At 42.2% G+C, this 26,837-nt stretch overlaps 1 protein-coding gene across 1 annotated transcript in view; it reads right to left on the bottom strand.

Annotated features, from left to right (window-relative positions):
* Positions 1-26,837, bottom strand: part of plxnd1 (plexin D1) — a 57,487-nt gene that overhangs the window by 3,999 nt on the left and 26,651 nt on the right. Inside the window, exons 12-33 of the mRNA XM_051117743.1 lie at positions 25,342-25,499; positions 21,769-21,914; positions 21,178-21,283; positions 19,491-19,630; positions 19,228-19,407; positions 19,010-19,094; positions 18,645-18,911; positions 15,484-15,633; positions 13,946-14,063; positions 13,631-13,738; positions 11,844-11,956; positions 10,747-10,851; positions 10,033-10,163; positions 8,730-8,928; positions 8,462-8,608; positions 8,200-8,356; positions 7,241-7,344; positions 6,547-6,610; positions 6,409-6,443; positions 5,642-5,746; positions 816-979; positions 182-329 (exon numbers count right to left, since the gene is read on the bottom strand). Coding sequence (XP_050973700.1) covers positions 182-329; positions 816-979; positions 5,642-5,746; positions 6,409-6,443; positions 6,547-6,610; positions 7,241-7,344; positions 8,200-8,356; positions 8,462-8,608; positions 8,730-8,928; positions 10,033-10,163; positions 10,747-10,851; positions 11,844-11,956; positions 13,631-13,738; positions 13,946-14,063; positions 15,484-15,633; positions 18,645-18,911; positions 19,010-19,094; positions 19,228-19,407; positions 19,491-19,630; positions 21,178-21,283; positions 21,769-21,914; positions 25,342-25,499 — 2,930 coding nt within the window. The remainder of the gene's footprint in view (positions 1-181; positions 330-815; positions 980-5,641; positions 5,747-6,408; positions 6,444-6,546; positions 6,611-7,240; positions 7,345-8,199; positions 8,357-8,461; positions 8,609-8,729; positions 8,929-10,032; positions 10,164-10,746; positions 10,852-11,843; positions 11,957-13,630; positions 13,739-13,945; positions 14,064-15,483; positions 15,634-18,644; positions 18,912-19,009; positions 19,095-19,227; positions 19,408-19,490; positions 19,631-21,177; positions 21,284-21,768; positions 21,915-25,341; positions 25,500-26,837) is intronic.

Below are 26,837 nucleotides of genomic sequence, written 5' to 3'. Positions count from 1 at the left end.
CCTCACACTGCTCATTTAAGAGTTTACTTCACTTTTCTTTTCTGATGTCATATGAAGAGATGCTGCTGTGATGAAAGCTGCCATTTCCATATATGGACAGAATAGTGTTTACATTCTTTCAGCTGCATAGACACACATAGAAACTGTTATGAAGGGTGTGTGTGTGTGCGCATGCTCTTACTTTGCCCAGCTGCAAGTCAGAGAGTGAGCAGGCATCAATGAAAGCCTGAGCGATGACAGACAGACACGCGTCCATGTGATCCGTCTTGTCGATATCAAACACAAACTGAGGGTTCTTCAAGATATTGACCCAGAAGCGCAGAGGCAAACTACGGAGAGACACACAGAGAACGTCACAGTCCTGTCACAGATGCAAACGCGCTGTTTAACACTCATCCACTTATGCTGTCTGCTGTAATTGGTGCTCCAGCACTGCTCGTGCTCTTTCTCCTTCAGTATTATTAGTAATAGTGCTTGTATCATTCTCACTGAAGATCACGTTGGGTGAATACGCCTGCTACATGGATGCATGCAAAGTAAATGTCGTTTCTCTGTGTGGTCAGTCAACAGCAAGCCCATTAAACTTCTGTAATTTGCTGTAGAGACTTGATCCACAGGGAGCTGAATGGATGGTAAAAAGTGCCTCTACATGACAAGTGTTTGGAAGAGAGGGCTTGAACAGGAAGTGACCTTAGTGATTAGTGACTGACAGGAGAAGAGCAAGTTACATTGCATTTCCATGAAACATGAACTGATGGATTGTGCAAAATGACAGCAGGAATGTGCTTGAAGAGAGCAGACAGACTCATCAATACCTGTTCGTCTTCCAGATGTGTAGCGTGTCTGGGTCGGTTATGCCACGTTTGTCCGCCTGTTCTTCCAGAAAGTCAAAGAAGTATTTGACAGCCAGTGGAGGTTTCTCTGGAGGAATGCTGAGAATGGCCTGAAACAGATCATCCAGGAACTTCTGCAGGGTTCCCTGTGCAAGACACAAACACATTCACACAGTTACTACCGCTCCTGGTGCACACTCTTCTGTTACACATCAAATCTCTGTGCCTTACACATGAATTAATCAGGATTTATAACCTTTTCCCAACATCTAGTGTCCTTTTAAAACATACAGTATGTTGATGAAATCATGTATGTGATGTCATAATCATGTGGTCATAATGTGACCTGAAAGACCCTTGCCAGATTGAGCAAACGGTCCGGTGGGTGATGCAGTAGAGATTGCGTTATTTCCTGCTACATCTGGACAGACTAGGGACTTGCACAAGAATCTATTTGTAGACATCGCTCAGCTTTCAACAGCCTCTCCTCCGCATTAAATTAACCCTGTGTTCCTGCTGTGGACTGTGAGACTGGGACGTCAAGCATCTGTTTTATTTGAGACAGAACCAGAATCTGCACAGAACTGTATATCAAAGAAGTATGTGACAGCTAGCAGAGGTCCGTTTATTCATCCCTTTAGGGTATTAAAGTATTACCTTACCTTACCTAATCCATACACAGCAGTGTGCTGTATTTTCATTTGACCTTTATGATCCTTTATCATATTTTCATTTTACCTCAATTATCTGTATCTTGTTATATTCTGGAAGCATCTGTTTGCCATGTTATTGGCAGTAAAGCTCATTCTGGTTATGGTTTCAATATGTGCTTTGTTGAATTATTCAAATCCATTACAGGATTGTTATGCTGCATTAATTAGGTCAACCGGAACCCGGGAACACTTCCCATAACACCGATGTACTCGTTACATTGTAAGAAGAATGGTATCCACGCTAATATTAGTCCGTTTCGTTCTTATTCCAAGGTCAACGTAGCCACCAGATCCAGTCTGTATCCAGAACAGATGGTGGATCAGGACCTAGAGACGACCTCTACAGGCCAGAATGTCAGCAGAGACCTGTTCACCTAGATGGCCATCGCCACAAGACCACGGAAACCTGATGAGTCCTCTGCACAATCTGACTTTGCTGCACTATGGAACAAGTTCCATTAGTTGGGGACACTTAATTTTCTATCTGAATACTATTTGAACTGAACTGAGCTGGATGATGACATCACTGAATTCAACGGTGAACTGCCTTTAACTGAAAATCAAGTGTTGTCTGTTGTCCTTTTGCATTATTTACACACTATTTTTCTATTTAATACTGTAAAGCCGCTTTGACATAATCTGTATTGTTAAAAGCACTATATAAATAAAGGTGACTTGACTTGACTTTGTGTGGACTGGACAGGAGGCTCTGAATTGTGAAAGTACTGATGCAATAATCTTTTCTCATTTCTCAATCCTCTGTTCCCGTGATAGGAGTCTTTAGGAGGTCAGTGGGGTATTCTGCACTGATGGTTATTGTTATTGCTTTCAAATCTTGTGACTGTTTGCACACTTCCGCTTGAAAGGAAATGCTGGTGCATTTGCCGGCTGCTCCTTTCTCCCGTTTTATTGTTTTTAACTTTTCTGTGAACCACAGTGGTGGCTTTTTGTAGCTTTGGAAAGTTCTTGGTTATTTCCCTCTTCAGCGTAATGCGGAGCAGCATTTTTATCCATGCACTACTGTTTTTATCTGTGAGTTATATCTACCAGGATCTCTCCTCCTACTGCTGGGCTCAGGATTCATATGGCTACAAGATTTCTGCTGTAAAAATGGTGTGTTCGGTAAACAATAAGTCTCTCACTCTGGATATCATCTTGGAAAAAGAACTTGATTTGGTGTGCTTAACGGAAACTTGGCACAACCAGTCTGATGGACTTTTGTTTAATGAACTTACCCCCACTGGTTATGGTTTATTTGATTCCCCAAGACCCTCCGGTACTAATAAAAATAAGTTCTGTGGTTACCCCCAAGTTTCTCTCTTTTGAATGTCTGGTTTTGAGTGTCTCTAAACCCATTACTACTGTTATGGCTACTGTCTATAAACCTCCGAAGTCAAATGTAGTTTTTTAATAGAAATTTGCTGATTTGCTGTCCATGTTGTACCTTAACTTTAAGAGAACTCCTATTCTTTTGGACTTTCCCTCTTGAAAAAAGCAGCATATGCTGGTTACGTACGTTTTAAAGCGTGGGCACTAGTATGAGCTAGTCCTTAGTTGGTCCTGAGCTGGTTATGAGATGGTTTAAGCTGGTCAGGTGCTGGTCCTAAACAACTAACTCCTGCTCAAGACCAGTTCATAACGATCTTATAACTAGCTCATGACCAGCTTAAACCAAAGACTCTGGAAAGACATAGGATTTCTTGTCTCTATTAGAGTGTTTTGATCTGAAACAACTTCTGGGCTTTTCTACTCATAACAAGGGTCACTCCTTGGATCTAGTGATTACCAATAGTTCACTGCTTGCCTCTGTAGACTTAGGGCTGTCTGACCACTTGGCTGTTCTATTTAATATGGAATTGTCATTTACAAAAATGTCATCTACATAAACGGTAAATTATCATAAATTGAAATCGACTGATCTTCAAGATTTCTCTGCTTTTACTGAGCCATCCATAAGTTGTCTTTCCTTATCTGACTACCTGGAGGACAAAGACTCTTTGTTAAATTCTGCTCTCCTCTTTGTTTTGGACTCATTTACACCTATGAAATCTCAATCTGTGTCCTATGTACGCTCTGCTCAGTGGTACAATGATGGCAACTTGCCGTAAGATAATTCTGCAGGGCCCATGCTGGCTTTTTGCGGGCACAGTGGGCTAGGGCCAGCCTACTCCAAACCTAAACAGGCCCAGTGCGGGCTTGCCCAGACAGGCCTGCAGCTTTGGGCTCACCGCAGGTTCTCTGTGAGTAGCCCACACTAGCGGACTGCCCACATTAATCCCATGATGGCCCAGTGTGGGCCAGCCTGTTTAGGCCCAGAGCAACTTTTGCATACTTTGGGCCCATGGAGGTTTTGTGTAGGCAGCCCTGTAATGCAACTAATAGAGTACCAACAACACTGACTGCCCATTCTTAGTCACTCAATTGAACTGGAATGGCTCAAACCAAAAAGACCTTTTCAGAACCTGTTTTTTGATACAGGCCAGGGATCCTCAAATCTGGCTCATGAGATCCTCTTTCTTGCAGAGTTTAGCTTAGTTCTAATCCTAATCAAACACACCTGAGCATGCTAATCAATGTCTTTAGGATCATTAGAAAATCACAGGTGGGTGAGTTTGATCAAAGTTGGAGCTAAACTCTGCGGGAAAGTGAATCTCAGAAGCCAGATTTGAGGATCCCTGACACAAAGCTGTATGAGTATTACTTCTGTTTCGGCTGATCCTGCTCTCAGTACCTTTTTCAAGTTTCTCCATACTTGATTTAATCTCTCTGGGCAAAGGAGTTTCACAAATGCCACTACTATAGTTGATCTTGTACTAATCTGTTTTGCCTGTGTGGGCACTGTTGTGTTCAGTATTGTGAATGACTCCCTGTGCTCTGGTGCTTTAAAAATCGCTGCGGTTACCCCAGGTCCAAAAAAGACTGATCTGAACAACTTTAATAATTCTAGTCCCATTTCAAATCTTCCCATTTTAGCCAAAAGTCAAAAGAGCAAACCTTGGCATCTCAATTCTATATCCACCTTACACTATACAATTAGTTTGAGCCCTTCAAGTTCCTCAGGTTTCACAGCACAGAAACAACATTAGTGAAGGCTACTAACGATTTGTTACTTGCTGCAGACTCTGGCTGTCTGTCATTTGATTCTTCTTGATCTCAGGGAATTCTTTGACATTACTGAGACTGCATTAAACTGGTTTAAATCGTACCTCTCAGACTGTTTTAAGTTTGTCTCCATGGGTGAACACAAGTCCAAAATTGACTCAGTCAAATTTGGGGTACCCCAGGGATTGATTTTTGAGTCCATTACTCTTTAGTCCATTACTGTATGTATATTTCCCCCCTCAGTTATCTGCTTAGATCTCTTGGTCTTAACTTCTATGCAGATGACACCCAGGTTTACATTCACTCAAAACCGGGAGATTACACAGCTGTTGCTTTCGTTGAACACCGCATCTCTGAGATAAAAAGACAGACGTCTCAAAATTTTCTTTGCCTGAACAGTGATAAGATGGTTGATAAGTGATACACGATAAAGCTGGTTCTTCAACACTTAAAGTAGACGACTCTGTCGTAGAGTTGGGATGATATTTAACCCTCATTTAACATTTGACTTCCAAGTTCAGAACACTGTTAAAACGTCAGTCTTTAATCTCAGAAACATTGCTGAAACATGCTGTTCTTTACTGTGGCAGAAAAACTGATCAAAACCTTTGTTTTATCGTGCACTGAGCAGTGCTTTGCTTGCAGGGGTTTCAAAAACTACCCTAAATAAATTGCAGTATATTCAAAACTGCTAGAATCCTGACAGGGACAAAACTAGAGAACACATCACTCCAATTTTGGAATTTTCAGGCCTTTTCTTTTCTTGCTCCAAAACTCTGGAATTTCCTTCCCTATGATATTAGACATGCAAAATCTTTTAATGTTTTAAAATCCTCTCTTTTTTTCTCTCTCTCATATTATCTTTGATGTATTTTTTTTTCTTACCACTGTACTTTTTTTTAACTTTGTATCTATAGGCACTATATAAAAAAATAGTTATTATTGCCAGTAGGCAGAGCACCTCACATCTGATGGAGTTGAATTGAGCGTTACCTTAGTGGAGAGCAGACGTGTCAGATAGATCTCAGGTAACACCTTCTTCCTGTGACTGTGTCTGTGGGACTTCCTGCTCTCTGCCAGCTCATCGTGCGGCAGCACCTGCATTCAAATCACAGCATTATTACGGACAAATCATCAATCAACCAGCTCAGTGCAGTCAGAGTATTTGTGCATAGTGAATGCTTTTTAGCATGGCACAGTGTGTCTTTAAGTATTCTCATGGCAATTACAGAACATTTTTTCTCAGCTGTGAAGATGTGAAACCCTGAAGGCCAAACCCCACAGTGTAAACGAGAGGTGTGATTGGTCGGATTTTCTGTCATTTGTCTTTAAAGGGTCCAACCACATCACAGATCTAAACTAGACACTAGTCAGCTGTCTAACTGTGACAGACAACAATGCTCAGATTCATGTGAAATGTGAATGCGAAATCAGATCAAGCAAGATACACATATATCAGTCAGCAGCCCTTCACATCAGCAATAATACTTATGTGTGTGAGACTAACAGTCTCTAGACAGAGTGTTTGACCAGAGTTTATGAGAGAAACTTCATTAGGCTAACTTCTGTTACTGTGAAGCTGCTGCTGACTACGTAGTACTGGATCAACTGAGTCCTGAACATGACAACATCCGCTTCCAACACACTGTTTGAGGAATCAAGATCACTGATCAAGATCAGTCTTGATTATTAGCATGTCATAGATGATGAGTGAACACGTGTGAAAACTCTAGTGTGTGAGAGACGTCCAGCACACTCACCAGATGAACATATTTCTCTGTGTCCAGATCTTTAACTGTGAATCAATAGAAAGAAGGTCATGGAGATGACTTAAGAAGCAGCAAGAGCTTGTAGGATATTTGAGTTTTGTGTGTATGTAAGTTAAGTGTGATCGTCACCTCTGCCCAGTGTGTTCTCTCTCTTGTCCTTCATGCTCATGGCGAGTGACGCTCCATCTGGGATCTGCAAGAGGCAGGTCAGAGGTCAGAGGTCAGAGGTCAAGGTTAAGTGTATGGAGCTCTACTCTGGGCCAGGGCTCTCACACCATCAGCATTTCATGGTAAAGCCAATGTAGGCACAATATAGGCCTGAATGGGTTAGTCCACAGGTTTCACGTTGGCTCTGATTTATCCAGTTTTTACATGTTCTGCACTAATTTGGGGGACTTAATGGACTTAAACATGGTCAAATGAGTTACAATTGTGTCAGGAGACATGGCAACTAAAAGCATTATCAAATCAGACAAAATATTGAATAAATGAACAGTAAAGAAGTACAACATAGAACTTTTGAGTAATGGGCTTTCAGTTTCTGTTGAAATCCAGTTTTCAAACATTTGCACGCACACACACACACACGTTATGTTTCTGTGAATTTTGGGGACTTTCCATGGACTTCCATTGTTTTTATACTGACCAAACTATATTTTCTTCTAACCATACCCTAAACCTACCCATTTCAGAAAACTTGTTTACTTGTACACTTTCAGATAAACATCAGGCCTGTCCCCACAATGTCAATAAATTTGAGGTCCCTCTGGGGAAGTTTTGTGGGTCCACAATATAGGATGAACAAGAACACACACACACTCACCTGATAGTGGAAAACAGTGTTGAGTTTTTTTCTGCCGTCCTCCATGACAGACGTGTCGTCCAGATCCTGTAGGATTCTGCTGCTGCGGCCCTCTGGAAACCACTCTGATCATGACAGATCAATCACAGTGAGCCATGACTAATAATCACTACTAGACTCTCAACCTGATTCTGCATTCATTCAGAAAACAGAGTTTCCTTCATAAACTCATATTAAGAACAATACACTGAATACACAGCTTTATTTTAAAAAATAAATAAATAACAACATAAATATTTAAAATAAGCTAAAATTCAATAAAACAATGGCATTTGACTTTTAATTATTTCTCAATTAGGAAAGCTGATTATAAAATAAGTATTTATTAAAGTAAAAAGAGAGATTTAGGAGTAGTGACATTTTTTTCATGTGTGTTTTGTTGTTTTATTGACTCATTCACGAGTTCGCCTGCCCATTCAGTCCTACTAGATAATGGTAAACGAACTTGGCTTGTTGTTTTCAAATAAGGCTCAAGCTCTGAGTAAGAACCCCCCCAGGTTGTACGCCGTAAAAAAAAAAAGAAAAGAGGGGAGGAGTAGGGGACTGTTGCTTATATACGCTTGTAGCAATGATTGACAGGACTGAAGGATTAGGCTCCTCCTGAACCTACATTTGAAACTACATTTAGATGAAAGGCCAAATTCAGTGTTTGACTAAATCTCACACAGCAGCATGAGCGTTTACATTTAAATGAAAATGAAACTTTCTCATCCTCATATCTTGCTTCTTCATTTAGTTTTTAATATCTGCCGTGTTCTTCTGATGCAATGCTTGACAAGTCTGTCAGCTCTAAATAACTCTATTTCACCATGCTGTTTCATGACGTTGTAAAAGCACAGCATTTAAAGAATGACTCAGCTACTGATCAACATGTAACTGCCTCTCGAATGTACAGACAGTCGTCACTGAGTGATAATTACCAAGATCCACATCCTCTTCTCGAGGCCACTGCGAAAAGGGCAGGTTCTTGTAAAAGGCCTCTAGTATTTTCTCCTTCACTTGACAGATGGTGTCCGTGTTCATCACACGCACGCTCACCGAGTCCATACCGAACCCTTGGAACGAGACATTAATGTTCTGGAAGGCAGACGGGGGGGATGAGAGGTCAGATCACCGCTCAACGTGCTTATCAGTGCGATTTCACAGATGCAAAGGTCGATCGTGAGATGTGTTGAAGCTCACCTGTGGTTTGGCTTCAATGTTTTCTCGAAGAAGCCACTCCTCGTTGAGCGTGTAGCGCGCTTTCCCCGTGATGGCGTCTATCGAGCCCTTGTTGATCTGCTGCTTGATGGCGCACAGCAGCAGGAAGAACGGCTCCCCGACCGTCTCCTGATGGTGCGAGAGAAACGACCTCTTACAAACATGCTCATAAAGTCAACGAACTGAAGCGAACAGCTCCAGTAAAATCGGGTGCCGTGCTCTTCACCGTCTAGTGTACTTGGGCACAAACCTTAAGATAGCTGTACATGCAGATGGACATCCAGTTGGTGAGCATCTTCTCCACCACTGACTCTGTTCGCCGGAGCATCAGTTTGGGGTTTTTGGAGGCTGAAGCGTCGATCAAATCGACTAGCAAATCCTTCATGATGCTCGTGTAGTATTCCAGTTTACCATGGAGGGCGATCGTGAGCAGAGAGGCAAGATTGCACCTAAACATCAATGAGAGAACACAAACACATCACGAGACACTTCAGTAATTGAAAACATTCACATTCACGCTGGCATGGATAGAGTCGGGGAAAGGCCTGTCCTCGGTGGAGCCCTTCTGATGAATAACTCCACACAGAGGAAACACTCCCTCGCCAGACACCAGCACTACAGCTAATCACACACACATGACAGCGCAGGCCGCTAAATCACAGCGAAAGCGCTGATCAAATGCAGGGTGTAACTCTTGTCTCAAACGGCCAAGATACAGAAGTCAAAGATCAAAACATGAACGCCAACATTTCCACTGGTCCAAATCATCTGCGCCTTGTTTCCCAACAGCAACTGATCGTACTGTAGCTGTTCAGAGCATTTTCTAAGAGCAATATTGTATTATTTTTAGGTAATTTCCTAAAGAAGCACATACATGAATGTAACAGGGACATGCTTTAAAGGGGTCATCAGATGCCCACTTTCCACAAGCTGATATGATTCTTTAGGGTCTTAATGAAAAATCTATAATATACTTTGGTTAAAAATTCTCAATGGTTGTGTAAAACAACACCCTTTTTACCTTGACAAAATCAGCTCTGCAAAAATCATCCCATTGTGGTCGAGGTTGCTTTAAATGTTAATGAGCTCTGCTCGCCCCGCCCCTCTCTTCTCTCTGTGGAGTGACGAGCCTGTTTACTTTAGCCGCATTTAGCCACATTTAACCGCTAAACTTGCTAACTAACACGTTATTAGAAAGACAATTGCAGAGATCCATAAAAAAATCCTTATACTCACTTCTGCTGTAAGTGAAGCTGGATCATGAATGATTTGCGTGAACATAGACGGATATATGTAGATCGGGAGGCGCATTCCCTTCACAAACAAACGTAATCAACTGCATCTTCAGCGGCTCAGATGTCGGGAGTAAATGACGACCACTATGTTCACTATTACATCCAGCAACACAACACCTCAATCGCTCAATCAGAGATATTCTTGTCTAACTTGCATCCGGCATCGAAAAAACTTTGGAAGATATAAACGTTCTCAATGTTGCATTATAAGTTCTTCAGATGTGTGCATTGGTTTCTGGGTTTGACACCTGTACTCACCTGTCTCTTACGACAAAGTCTTTCTGTTGCTCGAGCGCATGAACGAAGGTGACCAAGAAGTGCTTGTTGTTGAGAAGAGTGGAAAACAGCGTGATTCCCTCCTCAAGGTTGGGGCGCATGCTGTTAGACGACTTGCAGAGAGAGAAGAGACACATAATACAGTATAAAGCATTAATTTTCAGACTACTAAAGGGTATGTGTGAATCTAAGTATGTTGTATGCAGTTGGTCTTAAAGTGCATTAACATGTTAACACCCTTATGCTTTTCCTCTAGAATCACGTTTCTTTCTGGCATGAGTCATTAGTTCATGTTATTTAGCAATCGTGATTCTTGACAAATTAATTGTTCCTCTTAAAAAATCACCCTGTTGTACAATACTGAAGCTGAAGTTTCACAGTTCCACATGGGAATCACAAAAATAATTTCCCAACTGTGCAAAACAATTCTTCAAACATTACGAAACGTACAGCGACCCATTAAAGTAAGCCCAGCCAAAATCTGTGAGCATGAGGAACAAAATTAGACTAATAAAAGAAAGGCTGCAGATTTGAGGCTGCTGACAGGAAATGAGAGTTTCCTCAGAAGAGACGGCGTATTGTGAAAGATACTGAATCACTGTTCAAGACGAATCTGCTGAATCTGTGCTTTACTGCGAATGCACGCAATCTGCGTGAATGTTTCTGGACACTGACTGTAATATGTGTGCGTCTCACCTGCCAGTCCTGCAGCAGAGGATGAGTTTCAGACAGAGCTCGCGGGCCGAGAGGATCGTTCTCATACATCGGCTGAACCAGACGCCTTTCGTAATCGGAGCACATCTACATAAACACACACAAGATCATTCTGACATCAACACAAACAATGAGGTTAACCATCTTCACTTTCCTTAACCGCTCTTAAATGGCTGCGTTCTCCTAAAACTGTTATACTAAAACTAAACCAGAGCCATAATCAAGTCTCTTATGTTTTCCATCCCAGGTTAGGCAGAGCCAGAGCAGGACTGCAGTGTGTTTGAGGTCACAGTAAAAGTCTATTTAGCAGCAAAGGCTCCAAACACACACACAAAATTCCCCTGTCTATTGTGTCAGTGCGTTGGAGGGAGTATTCAGGAGTTTCTTGTCTTTGTGCCCAGTACTGTGCAGACAATACGACTGGAAAATTGCAACATTTGTGGTTTTTACTGGAGAACTAAAATAGGGGACGAGAGTCTTGTATCTGCCCTGGCTGGAGACTTTTAACTCTTTAACAAACTTTAAATCATTTGTACAATAGACAAGTCCTTCAATCCAGTGTCTCAAATATAAAAATAATAGGCTTTTACATATAAAAATAGCAGACCAAGCGTTGAAGGTTTCCTCACAACTAGCTGTAGTTTTTCCAGACATGATTTCAGTGGCTGTATGAAGTCTCATAAACTATCAACATCATCCACTCCCCCAGAATCTCACAGAAAGCGTCACAATACCCATTCCATAATCTGTTGTATCATAATCAGAATTATTCTTTTGCTTGAAAAAGGTGTGCACGTGCTTCTTTCTTTAAAATAAACATGACTTGGTTTGATATCTAATGCAAGGGCTTTCATGAATGCAACTTACAGATCACAGTAACAACAGACATTCACTCTTGAGATGAAGCTGACAAACATCACTATCTGTTTGAGCTCATCACACATCCAACTGAGTGAACTCTAACGAATAGTGTGACTAAGTTCAGGGTTTCCTGAGAAGCACAGCTCACGTTTTCCATCATTTAGCTTTAATTCTTGCTGTCACATACATTTCTAATGGCACACGTGTAGTGATCAAACCTTGGGGAAGAAGGTGCGTGTGACGAACTGCTTGTACTCCAGGAAAGGGATTCCCTGCGTGCGGTTCAGCTCTTTCGTCAGATCCGTCATATCAGTCTGCAGCTCTGCAAAACCTGTGCCACACAAACACACGGCCGTCATCACACGTGTGTCCAAATCACTAACACAAACCCCAACACAAAACATTTGAGTATGCAGAAAAACACATGCTCTCGATTTCACGCATGAACTGTTTTTCCCGTTGAGGAGGTGACATACAAACATGTTTGCTTTGCCATCTGAACGAGGATATGGACATTCGGTTTTCTGTCTAAACATAGCTTATGTGCTTCAGCTCAAACTCTGATTCACTGTGAGAAGCAGCCAATTTATGAATATCAAAAAAAAGTATGTTTTTTAAACCATTTGGGTTGCTGGAACACAGGAAGTGTAAACCTCATAAACCATGTTTACGTTGTAATACCCATGTCATTATACACAATTGTATAATCTCATACTCATAAACCATATAAACCATATATACCAGAACACACACACAGCACAGTCTATGTGAAGCAGTGGTTTGTGGTGAAAAGTCACACGCTGATTCTGGAACAAGCGCTGTGTGTGTGTGTGTGTTTTTATTTTTCCACTGATCTGAGAGCATTGCTGCTCATTTGTCTCCAGTCTTCAGGACACAAGTGGCGCTGATGTCAGATCAGTGCTGAGGGAAAAGTCCTGCTGGGATAACAGGAAGTGAGACATCCTCTTATTGTTTCAACACAGGATGTTTGTGTGTATTTAGGGATTAAATTACCATGGAAACTAAGAATAAAACAGAAGGAAAAGAGAAGCAGAGTGAGAGAAAGCTGGTGATGGTGAGATGTTGCAATCCAGAGAGCTGAGCTCCTCTGACCAAACATACCAAACTACAAGAATAATCACAAACCCAAACTTATATGTGTTTACTGTTTTAACTGAACATGCTGTTTGCCACAGTTTCACATGATTACACTTCTTTACTGAACAAACAGATGTTCAGATAACGATGTTCACAGGGCAGAATATAATATCCATAAATAAACAAACAGTTCAAATAAAACTGCTAAATCTGCCATCAGTTACTCAAGTTACACCAAACCTGCATAACTGTCTTTCTTCAGAGGAGAAACATAAACATAAATGGGAGACAAAAAACAACATAATGTCCTAAGACTCAAAGACTTTACGAAGTCAAGCGTTTCTCACGTGATCATGCCGGGTCTGAATATTCGCATGCATGAATGAAAGGCTGAGTCAGTCGTGGTTTCGGTTTGAGTCTGTGATTTATGTGCTAGCGTTATGGTGTGTTCCAGTGGTTTCGATCCCAGAGATGTAAAGATATCTACAAAATGTTTACCTGAGATGCAATGTAAAGTCACTCTGAATAAAAGCTACTTCGCAGCCTAGACTATTCATTTTATTTTCACTTTTATGTTAAACAGAAGAAAGAAAGCCATGTGGGACTCCAACAACATGAAGGTGTGCAGACGGAGACGGGTGGACACTATCCAGATCTTGTCTACACAACTCAAAGGAAAACAAGTTGGCTAAAGGACAGACGAGTCTAATAACACTGATTTATGACGCACTCAGAGTGTTAGATCATTTCCTGCTGTCAGACTCACATGTGAACATAAACACACACACACACGTGTCACGTGATCTTTAAGAGCGTGTGGGAGACGTGTGCTGCTCCGCTGGGATTACAGCTAATAAAACTAACAGTCCATCACCACAGAGAGAGAGTGTGTGTGTGTGTGTATTACCTTTGCGTATCTCCTCACGAATCTGTGACTCCATCTCTTCCATCTGTAAGAGAGTCTTCTGCCAGTATCTCTCTGCCCTGCGGCTCTTAGTGCAGTAAACCACCAGCGCTAAACACACACACACACACACACTAGTGTTATTCATACTGAAAACAGTAGAGTGAGACGCTGCTCTGAAACTCTACATGAATTACAGAATGATCTCATGATCTCCAGCAGGATCATCAGCAGATCATCCAGGACATCTGAGCATCTGTAGAGAGGCGCTGTCATGCTGAATGCCACACGTGTGCTGTCTGATGATGAGAGACGTACCCACAGTGCACAGCAGCAGCAGCACACAACACACCACGATGGAGACGACGATTGCCAGCTCACTGCCTCCACCCATCTGCACCATCGCTATCACCTTATGGAAATGACCCACACGCACCTGAAACAAACCGACAGAATAGCATGAGCTCCTTAAACACACACGTGATGATGCCAGAGGCCTGTCATGTTTGCGCTCTATTGCATTCTTGCTCGCGGTTGGCCAGTGCTGATATAGTGTTCAAGCCTGATGAACTCATCTGGTTTTTCCTGAACATGCTGCCAATGAACAAAGCACTTCATTACCGCAAAACCAAATCAGAGATTCTGAAACAAAAGCAGGTTTTGACTACAAAAGGATCCATTTTGACTGGAACAGCTATGATGGAAGTTAAGATTATCAGCGAAACAAAGAAAGTTAGGTCTAATCTTCACATATTAATCTTCAGATCTCTTGAGTAAACAGTTTTTGGCTACTTATGATGCTTGTTCACCATATGCTGAGATCTTTTACATCATCTCATCATGTGTTTCACAGATGAAAGCGAGTCATATAGATGTGGATGATGGTAAGTAAATGATGGCAGAATTTCCATGTTCCCTTCCTAATCCTGTGCTTTCCGGTCACTCTCCATTAGTCCTGTTAATAGCACGTGGAAAAGCCAGAATGCAGGTCTATACATCTTGGTCTATACATCCTCCCGTTCCCATGAAACCGCATTCCTCGTGAGAAAGTGCTCTGAATGCTCGACTGGGCCTCGAGACTCAGATGTTTGTGCTGTTTGTTGACGTGTGTTTCTTCAGATATTCAGGGCTCAGTCTGCTCCATTAGCTGTGTCACGGCCCTCAGTGTGGTAAATATAGCTGCTGGTGTCTCATTATCAGACCAAACAAAGAAGCGGGGAATTTCAGTCATGATATCAGGGCGGTTCAGGGCTTGATTAACGCTTGTTTTCGTGTCTGACGTTGCGCTCGTCCACCGCATTCCAGTGCCTCTTCTTGTTTTGGGAGTGCAGTCAGTGATCCGGTGGATAGAGTCTCCAGTTCTGAGCACTGAGCAGATGGTTACGCTGGTAGCGTGATTAGTGTCAGATACAGCACACTGATAAGGGTGATGAGGGCGTATGTGTGTGTGTGAGAAAGAGGCACACATGAAAACATCCAGGGTCCAGTAACAGACTGTAGATCACAGTGAGTCGTGATGAAGCAGCATGTGAAGATGAACCTCTGCTTTGCACAGGACAATTAATGCTTCTTTGAAATGTGTAACAGTGTAAATCAGCAGCAGCGTTGCTCATCAACTACAGGACACTCACAAGACTCTATATGTTAACACCTATATTGCAATAATCATCATGAACACTGAACAATACTGGTAAAGTTCTTTGTTCATTTTCTATAATTTACAAAACAAATGCTGTATATTTTTAATATCAAAAGTTGAGTATTTTATCATGCTACAGCACAAAAGTGGTTTATTTTCTGATAACAGAGTTGTCTGACAGCTGTGAGAGCAGCAGTTTGTGTGTTTGTGGACTCACGGTGACGGGCAGGTCTCCAGTGCTGGCGCTCAGGGATCTGTTGATGGTGCAGTGGAAGAGCTGCTCGTTGTGGAAGGTGATGTCACAGAGATCTGAGCCAATCGTCACGGAGTATTCCTGCAGCGTCAGGTCCAACTCGCTCTGCCCTTTCTGACACACCAGCACACAGACACACGCTAAGCCTGTTACACTTTGTGTACATATGAGAGAGTGTGTCTATGATGTTAAATATGCAGATGCTGTATGTGGTGGAGGACTCTGTCCAGTATTTCACAGTGGAAACCAAAAAATGAAACGAAAAAACCATGTGATTGACAGAATGTCCTGTCACTCATCACGGCTGTTTAGGACACAGTGTAACACAAATATGCTCAAATATGAACAACTCACATCCTGCGATAATTAGCCGCATACTTTGATAGCAAACACACAGACACAGGGTTCACGTCTTTATCCTTCCTTCCTTCCTCCTCAATTTTTCAGGAGAGAATAAAAAATAAAACTCCCTGGCTCTTCTGCGCATGTTAGGTACTTCCTGTCTGACCCTCAGAAACTCATAACATCCCGCCACACCAATCTGGACTTCCCCAACACTTACACATCACTGTTTGTGTGTCTGTGTGTGTGGTGGGGGGAAATTTTTATTATTATTTGCTTTACTCTACTAAAGAGTGTTCTTTAGACTGTCTAGATCAGGGGCGGTCCTGGAGAGCCACAGCCCTGCATAGTTTTGCTTCAACCCTAATCAAGCGCACCTGAACAAGCTAATCAAGGTCTGAAGGGTTACTAGAAAGCTACAGGCAGGTGAGTTTTAATTAGGATTGGAGCTGAACTCTGCAGGGCTGTGGAGTTCACCACCCCCGGTCTACATGCTTCATCAGCATGCTTGAGTTATTTTGATGTGTTAAAGGAACAACAGAAAATGCATAAAATGTGTGAGCGTGCAGACAAGTGTGAGACAAGAAGTGTTATTTTAGAGACCCTACATCCTAGCTTCTAAGATAATGATTTGCATTAAATTTTTAGAAACACATCTAGGGAGGATCGTTAGATACCTTAAATGGACACATATGGTGAACATGCAGTATGACTGGATGAGATAGAAGCATCCTGATTCAATTAGGGTATAAATGCTGAGTCGGGGTGTTTCCTCTCTGTCGCATTCTGCAGCCAACTCGAATGACTGTATGACTGTAGACCATTTTCTTGCAAGAAAATAAATCTTCAAAAGACTTTTGTCTTATACCTTCACTAAAATGGAAAATTAACACAATAGTTTGGTGTTAGAAGTGGGATGCCCGGTGTGGACCTTTGGTTCGGAGAGTGGACAGTGACTGATTTAGTAGTTCCAGCTCTTCCCCGCAGAAAAGTTTTTAGGGAAGAGGGACACATTTTTCTATCCCAGTGGGAACTTGAATCTAAATACACGCCAGCTCATGGAGGCTCGTGTCACTGTGGGGTCCAAAATTGAGGTCCCCATGGGGAAACAAGCTTATAAATCATACACAATGAGTTTTTTGAGAATGTAAATATGCTTGTCGTTTTCTGTGAGGTGTAGGTTTAGGTGCAGGGTTAGAGGATAGAAAATACAGTGTGGACAGTATAAAAACAATTACACCTATGGAGCGTCCCCACAAGGACAGTAAATCAGACGTGTGTGTGTGTGAGTGGGTATGAGAGCAGTGGTCAACTACTCTTGTCATAACAGACCACAGGATATGTGTGGACCGTTGTTATTATTATTCTCAGCCCTAGTTTATTTATAATCAACATTCCTCTCACTTCACCCTCCATGCTGTACGCATTTGTTCACTAAGCTTTATTTGTGAACCAATAACGGTATCTTAGAAGACAATTTAATCAGCTGTGCTCTAAACAAATAGCTGAGACAAAAATGAACATATGCTGAAAATCAATGTACAGTCAAACCAAAAATGGATTCCAACACCAGATATAATTTTTGATATTTTTTACTAGTGGGTGTAGGATAGCACTTACACTTATTTGTAAGTGAGGAGAGCAAAGTAAAGTAAACTGTGATAGATTATATATAAAAATTCTTCAAACATTGGACTATCAGTAAAACTAATTAAAATTTGGAAGCAAATTTTAACTGGTTGACCCACATTGGTATTATCTTATTGTGTACTTAAATGTAACGGCTGACAGCTATTCAACCTAATTCATTACATACCTTTCTATCAAAGTTATCTGACATTATCAAGATGAATTTGTTCTGACATAATATCTCTTAGTTCCTTTTATATTTTATTACCATTTTCTAAACTATAGCGAATAAACGGTGACAATGTTGAAGGTGACTAAATAAATTTTGGTTTGACTGTAGGTCACACAAGATTAGGATGAGTTTGTTTGTTCATCAGATTTGTATAAACGTGTCATTCCATCACTGTCTCATCAGTGGATCTTCTACAGTGAATGGGTGCCATCAGAATGGGAGAGCAAACAGCTGATAAAAATATTACAAATATCCACAAGTATTCCACACCAGTCCAGTCCATCAGTTAGAATCTCGAGAAGATAAAAGCTGAAACAAATCCAGCATTAAGTCGTTTTTAACTCAAATACGAGTCCATAATTACGCTTCCTCCAGTGAAAAAGTGCATCTCGTCTGTGCCGATAGCCCTGTGGGCAGCGTGCTGACATACACCGCCGTCGCAGGTTTATGGGCGTCCCATGTTTGAATCCTGACTTGAGAACCTTTCCCGATCCCACCCCCCATCTCTCTCCCACTTCACTTCCTGCCAGTTCTGATCTGTCCTGTCCTAACAAAGGCAAAAATGCCAAAAAATATCTCCTGTTGTCTCTCACATCAAAATCCGGCCACATATTTGTTTAGAGCTGGAGGACGATTATGGACCTAAAAATATGTTGATAAGAGTTGTTTCTTTTGTCTTCTCAAGATGTGAACTGATGGACTGGAGTGGTGTGGATTACTTGTGGATTATTGTGATGTTTTTATCAGATGTTTGGACTCTCATTCTGACGGCACCCATTCACTGCAGAGAATCCATTGATGAAAGTTCTCCAAATCTGTTCCCTTAAAACAAACTCATCTAATTCTTGGACCTGTGGGTGAGGACATTTTCATTTTCGGGTGAAATTTTTGGGCTTTAACATGCATCGACACACACACTTACATTGATGATGAGGATGAGAGGTTCTCCAGGATGATGTTTGATGAGTTTCTCTTTGTTGGCCGTGTAGAACTGTGGATCTTCCACATAGTCAAAGCGAAATACATCAGCGTGAGGCTCCTCGTCCTCGTCCGATCCTTGTCCCAATGGAGATGCATCCTCTCCTCTGTATAGCACCTCATTGAGGTAGAAGCGAGCCGTGGCCTGCTGGGATTGACTGGCGGCAGGAGACTGACAAACAATCAGAGTAGTCGACACACGGGAGCAGTTCTGCGGAAATGACATCCATATGAATGAGCGCACACACTGAAATATAACACGCATCAGCACTTCGATTTCTGTCCAATAAACAATGCATTTTTTCTCACCGTCTGTCCAACTCCGGACACCTCCATCCTGACGGACTGCACCAGATTGAAGCCGTATCCAGTGACTGAGATACTGCGACCGCCACTGCAACACCATCACATTTGACGTTCGAAAACAGAGCAAGGAAAATCTAAGTCACATGTGTGTTTGGAACAGCATACATGTAGGCTGTATTGTGCACAGAGTGTTCACTCATCATGTTCTTTATGTTCAGTACCTGAGGAAGCTTTTGTTGGGTTTGATGTGACTGATAATAGGGTTTTTCTCATAGGTGAACGTGAAACTGGGTGAAGTGCTGAGGCACGACCGGCCGTCATACACCACACACACCGACACGTTCTCGGAGACGGCTAGTTTGGCTGGAGGCATCACACAATTGATGATTTCACTAGACAGCCTGCAGAACCACACGACAGACGTGATGAGCAGCACATACATGCTATTTCAACAAAACATGAGCCGCCATGAACACACGCTCACATGAAGATGGTGCAGTTTTGAGTACTGTTGATCTTGACGTTAACGGTGGATCCAGCATCCAGGAACTGGCCGCGGATGGTGAGTCTGGTTCCTCCGGCGAGGGGACCCTGCCGTGGCGTGAACACCTGGAGTTTGGGTTCCTGTGTCATGGAGGACAGAGAACAAATCTTATTTAGAGTGTACAAATCAATCTATGGTTCAATCCAGTCTGACTGAGCATCAAGCTGGAAAGTGCTGGCAGACCAGCAACAAATCAGCTATGATTTTCCAAAATGCAGCTGTTGTGACAGGCTAAAGATCTGCCATCCAAGCAACTAAACCAGCGTGGAAAAACTGCAAACCCACTATTACGTTTCAAAGATCACTTTCAGCAGGCTTTAGCTGGATTTTCCATCGTGAAGGGTTTAACATAGCTAGCACATTTCAGTATGTTTTAACCAGCTAAAGCTGTGTTGACAAAGTCAGAGAGCAGCAGCTTTGATCACATAAAGAATCATAAACGGTTCTGGAAGGTTAGTTTAAACTAGCATGTCATTGAGAAGTAATGTGGCATGCAGAGTGAATGTCTGCACTGCTACACATGTGAACATACACACACACACATACACAGACCACACGACATCACATCCTGTGGGGGAATAGACTAGCTGAGGGTCAAGAGGAGGATATTAAAGTGTAAGTGTGTGTGTGTGTGTGTGTGTGAAGGGTCGTTTAGCCAGATGTTTCCTGAGCTCAGCAACTGAAGCGGCTAAAGGTTTGAGGAAGGAGCTTTGGAGGAGTCCACATTCACATCCCTCTTCCTCAGGGAATCGTCCTGCCTTTCCTCTGAATTTTTGATCCTGTTTCCTAGTCCTGCTCCAGCTCCAGCTCCAGCTCCAGCTCCAGCTCCATTTCACACCACAACCAGTCTTGAGTAGTCTCAGGGAGTCAGTGTATTAGAGAGATTTGAGACTGAGCCGTTGAGAGTTCAGTTCTCCTCAAGCTGCTAGCTGTGTTTTGTAACAGTGATTGGTTTGATACAAGCCAGTAATAAACTGGTATAAATGCTGGGCCAGTAACCGGCTGCTCATACCTAAAAGTGCTCAAGCTGTTTTGGAAAACAGTGGCTGGTTGACCAGCTAATGAGTGGCTAAACCAACTAGTAAACCACAACTAGCAGTTTAAGCATAATCATCCTGCAGGCTGCTCTCAGCTCTGGTTAATACATTTACCAATTTCCCATCAGGTTTCATAGGTTCCCTCTAAAATCAGAGCAGGCAAACCTGTCTGAAGACTCAAATCACACACTGTTCCTTCACATTCATTTATAAAACAAACCACACATGCCACTGTATCTCTCAATGCCATGTGAAAATGACATCGCTTCAGGAACTACCTAAGACAAAACAAAGAAAGCCTATCATGAGTCTTACTGCAGTGAATCAGGCAGATCCAGAGACAGCACTGTCCTTCCTCTCAGTCAAGTTCATGCAGGCAAACAAATGTTTGGTGAAAATGTGGAGATCTGTTATGAGTAGCACCAGCATCTCTCAGCATAATATCCCTCATGTGAGGGTGGTCTAACACACAGTGAAGGGTGTGATGGGAAAATAAATCAGGATGAAGACTAAAGAGTGAATGCAAGCGAGGATTGTCGCTCTGAGGGTGTGAAATGGAAATGAACAGAGAACAAAAGGCTTGGACGTACCACAAAGGAGAAGTCGTCTTTTGAAACGCCCACTGCGGTCCCGGCCACACTCACTGTCACTCGATCGCTCATCTGTTTCCCCGATGTACCAGTCTCACAGACCAACCTGTAGCGACAAACATCCGCCAGATCAAGACCCAGCCAACGCTTTGACCTCAACGCTGCGTCTCCGCTTCAGCAATCACATGTTAGGTTTTTATGTAAACTCATCTGTCATTTGGATAATGAGCTGTGTGATGCCCCCAGGAACCACAAATACAACTACAATACAATCCAGATGACGTTAAATATGGTTCACCTGCAACAAGCATAAACACGGTTTGTGCCTACAATGTGTTTCAGGCTAAATGAATCACTTTTGTGTACTTCTGCACAATAAACAGTGTCCAGTATGAAATGTGTAAAAAATGTGTGAACTCTGATATCACGTGAAGCTCAAATCAACATCAGTCTGAACTGTCAATCACATCCAAATGATGATCTGTTCAGTGATGAATCTGTCATTCAGTCAAGTGGTCGAGCACGCTTAAACATCAGGTACTGTATGTCTGTAGGTATAATGTCAAATAAAGGTCGTTGATGTGTATTTACCTGACCGAAACAGTGTAGTATTGTGGCAGTATGCTGCAGGGCACATCGCCGATGGAGACGTTGAGCTGAGCGGCGCTGTGTCCGAGATTCTTGCCCTGCACAGTGAGCAGCGTCCCGCCCATCAGCGGCCCGGACAGCGGCTTGATCTGCACGTCAACACAACACATGGGTAAATAAACTGTAAAACACAATACACAGTCCAACACACTGCAGACACACGCTAACATGTCAGACACAGACAGTTTCACACAGAAAAAATGGGCTAAACGCAGCAGTAGTGAGTGGGAAGATCATCTCGTGGTTTATTTTGAAATCCTGGCAGTACAGTTATATTAAACCTACTGTGTTTATATGTTCATTATGGTTTGGGTAAGTCATTTAGAGCTTCAGACTAAACAACTTCACTCATAAACAATCTGTACACCTAAAACACACACACACACATGTTTCACATGTTTCTCACATCAGTCAAAAGACTGAAATAATTAATGTTTATGAAAAAAGTCTCCAAGACTGCATTTAAACAGTAAAAACAGTGAAATATTGTGAAATGACAGGAATCCAGTGCTGACTGTAAGAGCTGAGAGTGACGCTCAGATCAATTGTACATTGATGATGCTGTGAAGTGTAAGGGGCAAATAGTCCAGTTTAATGTGCAGAAAATGGGCACTGAATGTGCTTGTTGCAACCATCTGCTTCGCTGTTTAATTGATGTGACTTGTGGTGCATTTCGGGTGAATCAGCACATTTGAAGAGGTTTCTCTGTATCTGTGGAAGTCGAATGCCTGAGTGCTGTGGCTTATAAATGAAGAGTGAGTAAAGAGGAAAGAATGACAGAGGAACACAGACATGCTTTGCTCTTTTTTTGGGGTCACTTTCCTCCATAGTGTCATCAAAGAGACGACAGGAAGTGAGGGAGGAGGAGCTGAAGAGGGACAAACAGGAAAAGGAAATGAGAGGAGCCAAACCTGTGCTGTTCACATGACTGGACCTGAGCATCACACTTAGCAGCAATGACATTCATCACACTTTTTATGTGATGTCATCTCCTCCTCTACTTCCTTCATTTCTGCTTCACATTGCACAGTCATAAGGGCTCTTACTCAGAGCTCAAGCCAAGCCTCGGGTTTGAGCCTCCTTCGAGGACAGCGAGCCATGTTTGTTTACCAGGGGAGCTCGTCAAATAAGATGATCAGCTTCGTCTCCAGTGTCAGACGTGATCATTCTGTGTCTAAATCTACCCAGTGCCTTATCAGTGGATAATGACTTTGTTTGCTAGCAGATATTTTAATTAAATATGGCATCGCATAAGTGTTGATTAAATTCATCTCATCATTAAATGGTGTTATGCATATATCAGGACTCTGCTCTTGAGACACTGGTACCAGCAAAAAAGATATGTTAGTCGACCACTAGTCAGCCTGCTAGTCATATCATCAGGCAACAGAGAATTCTGGGTAGTGATGCACTGAAAAAGTTCCATCACAAAAATAATACTGCATTAAAAGAGCGAAACCCATCAAAGTAAGATATGTAAAGACACATGAAAAGATGCTGTAAGCAGCAGGTCCATGAAGGCCTGAAAACAGACCCGTGAGCGTCATTAGCGCTCTGAGTGTAATGAGTCCCGCTTCACATCATTTTACCTGCTGTTCTCTTCATTTACACCCTCACCGAAGCGAGAGACAGAGACAGAACGAGAATGTGTGAACAGAGCACACAAATCACAGGCTGTTTTAAACACATAAACAAATTCAACTGCCGAAATAAGTGTGAGGCAATGCTAGGACTAAGTCTTGAGCTAACTTTTTCAGCAGGATAACATTGTCAAAAATGTGTAACTTGTAGTTTTAAAGTAGTCTCCCACACTGCGAATGATGCAGTTCTCTTTAACCACATGTTCTCTGAAGCGTTTGATAAGTATGCTAACTACTTATTATGGCTGTCAGTTAACATGAACACCTAGATGACATCAGTTGCTGCAAATGACTATGATTAAATAAAAGATAGCTTTTCTCTAGAATAACACATCTTGATGAAACGTGCGCAGTAAGACCAGGAACACGTACTGAGTCAACGCTGTTCAGTTCTGTCGTGTTGGTTAGTTCATTCTCTTTTCTGTGTGAACCTCTGCTCTACATCTGACCACTCCTGCAAAACACGACGGAAGCCAACACAAGCAGAGTCCGGCTCTCTCTGATCTCTGTCTGTTTCCAAACACCTCACGTGTGTCTCGCGATGAATCCTCAGGGAATACAGCATATTTACCCCTTACACTGTCTTATTAAATCACATCTGTTTATATCTCTGTGAACCTAAACCAATCCCTTCTGTTTTTGTTAGCCGGTTATATAGAAGACTGATGCTTTATAGTGCATTTAATGTGTGTCATGTAACTTGACCATGTGAGCACATCAGACTGCAATTTATTACAAAAGTAATAAGGAGCTCATAGCTGAGACAACAAGCTAAATGTGTAATTTTGAGCTGACTCTAACTTCTGATTGCAGAGTTTAGGCAAATCACACACAATAGAATTACACACATGTTGAAGCTTGTTGTGAAACTCTAGAAAAGTTTAAACAGTAGTTCCATTTAATCATTATTTAATCATATTGGTGTTGTTGTACTGGCCTCCTTCTTTTGTCTAAATGATATAGCATGCTTTGTTTCTTCCCCAGAAAATGCCAGGGTGAATAAACAATGACTGGATTTTCATTTAGAGAGAACTTCAGAGAAGCAGGAGTTAAAGTCTCCATCTCACCTCACTGCTGCTCATGATCGCTTGAGTGTGTGTGTGTGTGTGTACTTGTTTTTGCTACATTGTGGGGACCAAATGTCCCCACAAGGATAGTAAAACCTGAAATTTTTGACATTGTGGGGACCAGCCTGCGGAAAGAAATGCAGAAAGTTTTCTGTAAGGGTTAGGTTTAGGGGTAGGGTTAGGGTAAGGGGACAGAAAATACAGTGTGGACAGTATACAAACCATTGCGCCTATGGAGAGTCCCCACAAAGATAATAAACCAGACATGTGTGTGTGTGTGTGTGTGTGTGTGTGTGTGTGTGTGTGTGTGTGGTCCTGGTAAACCCTATGTTATGGGGACAAAATGTCCCGTCAAAGATGGCCATATACGAAGTCCTTGTCAGGACATTTTTTGTCCCCATGAGGAAACGAGCTTATAAATCATACAGAATGAAGTTTTTTAAAAATCTAAAAATGCAGAACGTTTCCTGTGAGGGGTAGATTTAGGTGTAGGTTTGGTACAGGGCAATAGAAAATACAGTTTGTACAGTAGAAAACCATTACACCTAATGGAATGTACACAAATCAGGGGTGCTCAACCCTGTTCCCAGAGATCGACCTTCCTGCAGAGTTCAGCTCCAACCCTGATCAAACACACCTGAACCAACTAATTAGGATCTGAAAGAGCACTTGATAATTACAGACAGGTGTGTTTGATCAGGGTTGGAACTAAACTCTGCAGGAAGGTAGATCTCCAGCAAGAGGGTTGGGCACCCCTGACATAAAGAGTGGAAACACAACATGTGTGTGTTATAGCGTGTGTGTCATACCGTGTGGATTTCTGGGTCAGGGCAGCGTGTGGTGATGGAGTGGCACTGGTCCTGCTGCTGACAGCTGTTATCACACCATACACACATGTGACCCTGCGTCTGACGGCCCCGACACTGAGAGCAGTCGCTGTCGCCCGCACTGCAGCTGTACACCTCAACTGCACACAAACACACACACACATTACACATCTGTCCTCTGAGGCCCTTCCAGAGGTGTGAACCACTGCTTTAACCCAGGACCCACGAGACATCCAGCCAGGGTTCGGCAGAGTTGTCAGTGGGTGAACTGGGGACACTGTCCCACACACATCAGGCCCCAGGATCGAGGAATGTTCTACACAGGCACATGACAGTATCAACAAACTACGGGCCCGCAGGCCAATCTGTGTATTTGATCATATCTGTTTGCTGACTGGATTATTCACTCTAACAGTCAACATCAGAGCAGTCAACTCTCAAACAACACGTCTGAAAACTTTTAACCATTAATGAACAAAAACAAAATGTGCTGGAATTTCTCTTTGAATTAAGCAAAATTACTGCACATGCATTATTACACATTATTACACAAGGAATTCATTCAAATGTCACACTGCACGACCATTCAGGTCAACTAGAAGACAAAGGTGATTACCAGGGTTCCCACACCTTGGTTAACTTCAAATACCCTCAAATTTAAGGACTTAATGCAATGACACATTTCAAGTGAGAGCAAGGTTACATCGTGTAACCTTATAAGATACATTGTTAGTTTTCATGTGTTAAACACAACTATGCAAAAACGCATTTTATTCAAACTTCATAGCCTGTTTTTGCAGTGTTTCATGGTGTGTCTGTGAAACCTTGAGGTACCATCGTAGTTGTTTTGTGCAAGTGTGAACGTCATGTCATGATGTCAACACAGTACCTCATGGGGGAAACACTTAAAGGCGTCATCGGATGCCTATTTCCACCAAGTTGATATGATTCTTTAGAGTCTTAATGAAGAGTCTATAATATACTTGGTTAAAAATTCTCAATGGTTGTGTAAAACAACACCCTTTTTACCTTGTCAAAATAAGTTCTGAAAAAACCTTCCTGTTCTGAGGGATTGTTCCTTTAAATTCAAATGATCTCTGCTCACCCCGCCCCCCTCTCTTCTCTCTGCTGCTCTGAGAGATTGTTTACTTTAGCCCGCGAAACTTGCTAACTAGCACGTTATTAGGAAAGGTCATTGCAGAGATTCATAAAAAAAAACCCAAAAACTTATACTCACTTCTGCTGTAGGTGAAGCTGGATCACGAATGATTTGCGCAAATATAAACTCATTTATGTAGATCGGGAGGCGCATTCCCTTCACAAACAAACGTAATCCACTGCATCTTCAGCGGCTCAGATGTCGGGAGTAAATGACGACCACTATGTTCATTATTACATCCAGCAACCCAACACAGCAATCGTTCAATCTGAGATATTCTTGTCTAACTTACATCCCTGCTCCGGCATCGAAACAATGG

Source organism: Labeo rohita, chromosome 8 (assembly GCF_022985175.1).
Source record: "Labeo rohita strain BAU-BD-2019 chromosome 8, IGBB_LRoh.1.0, whole genome shotgun sequence".
Lineage (NCBI taxonomy): Eukaryota > Metazoa > Chordata > Actinopteri > Cypriniformes > Cyprinidae > Labeo > Labeo rohita.
This window is presented reverse-complemented; position numbering and strand designations above follow the sequence as displayed.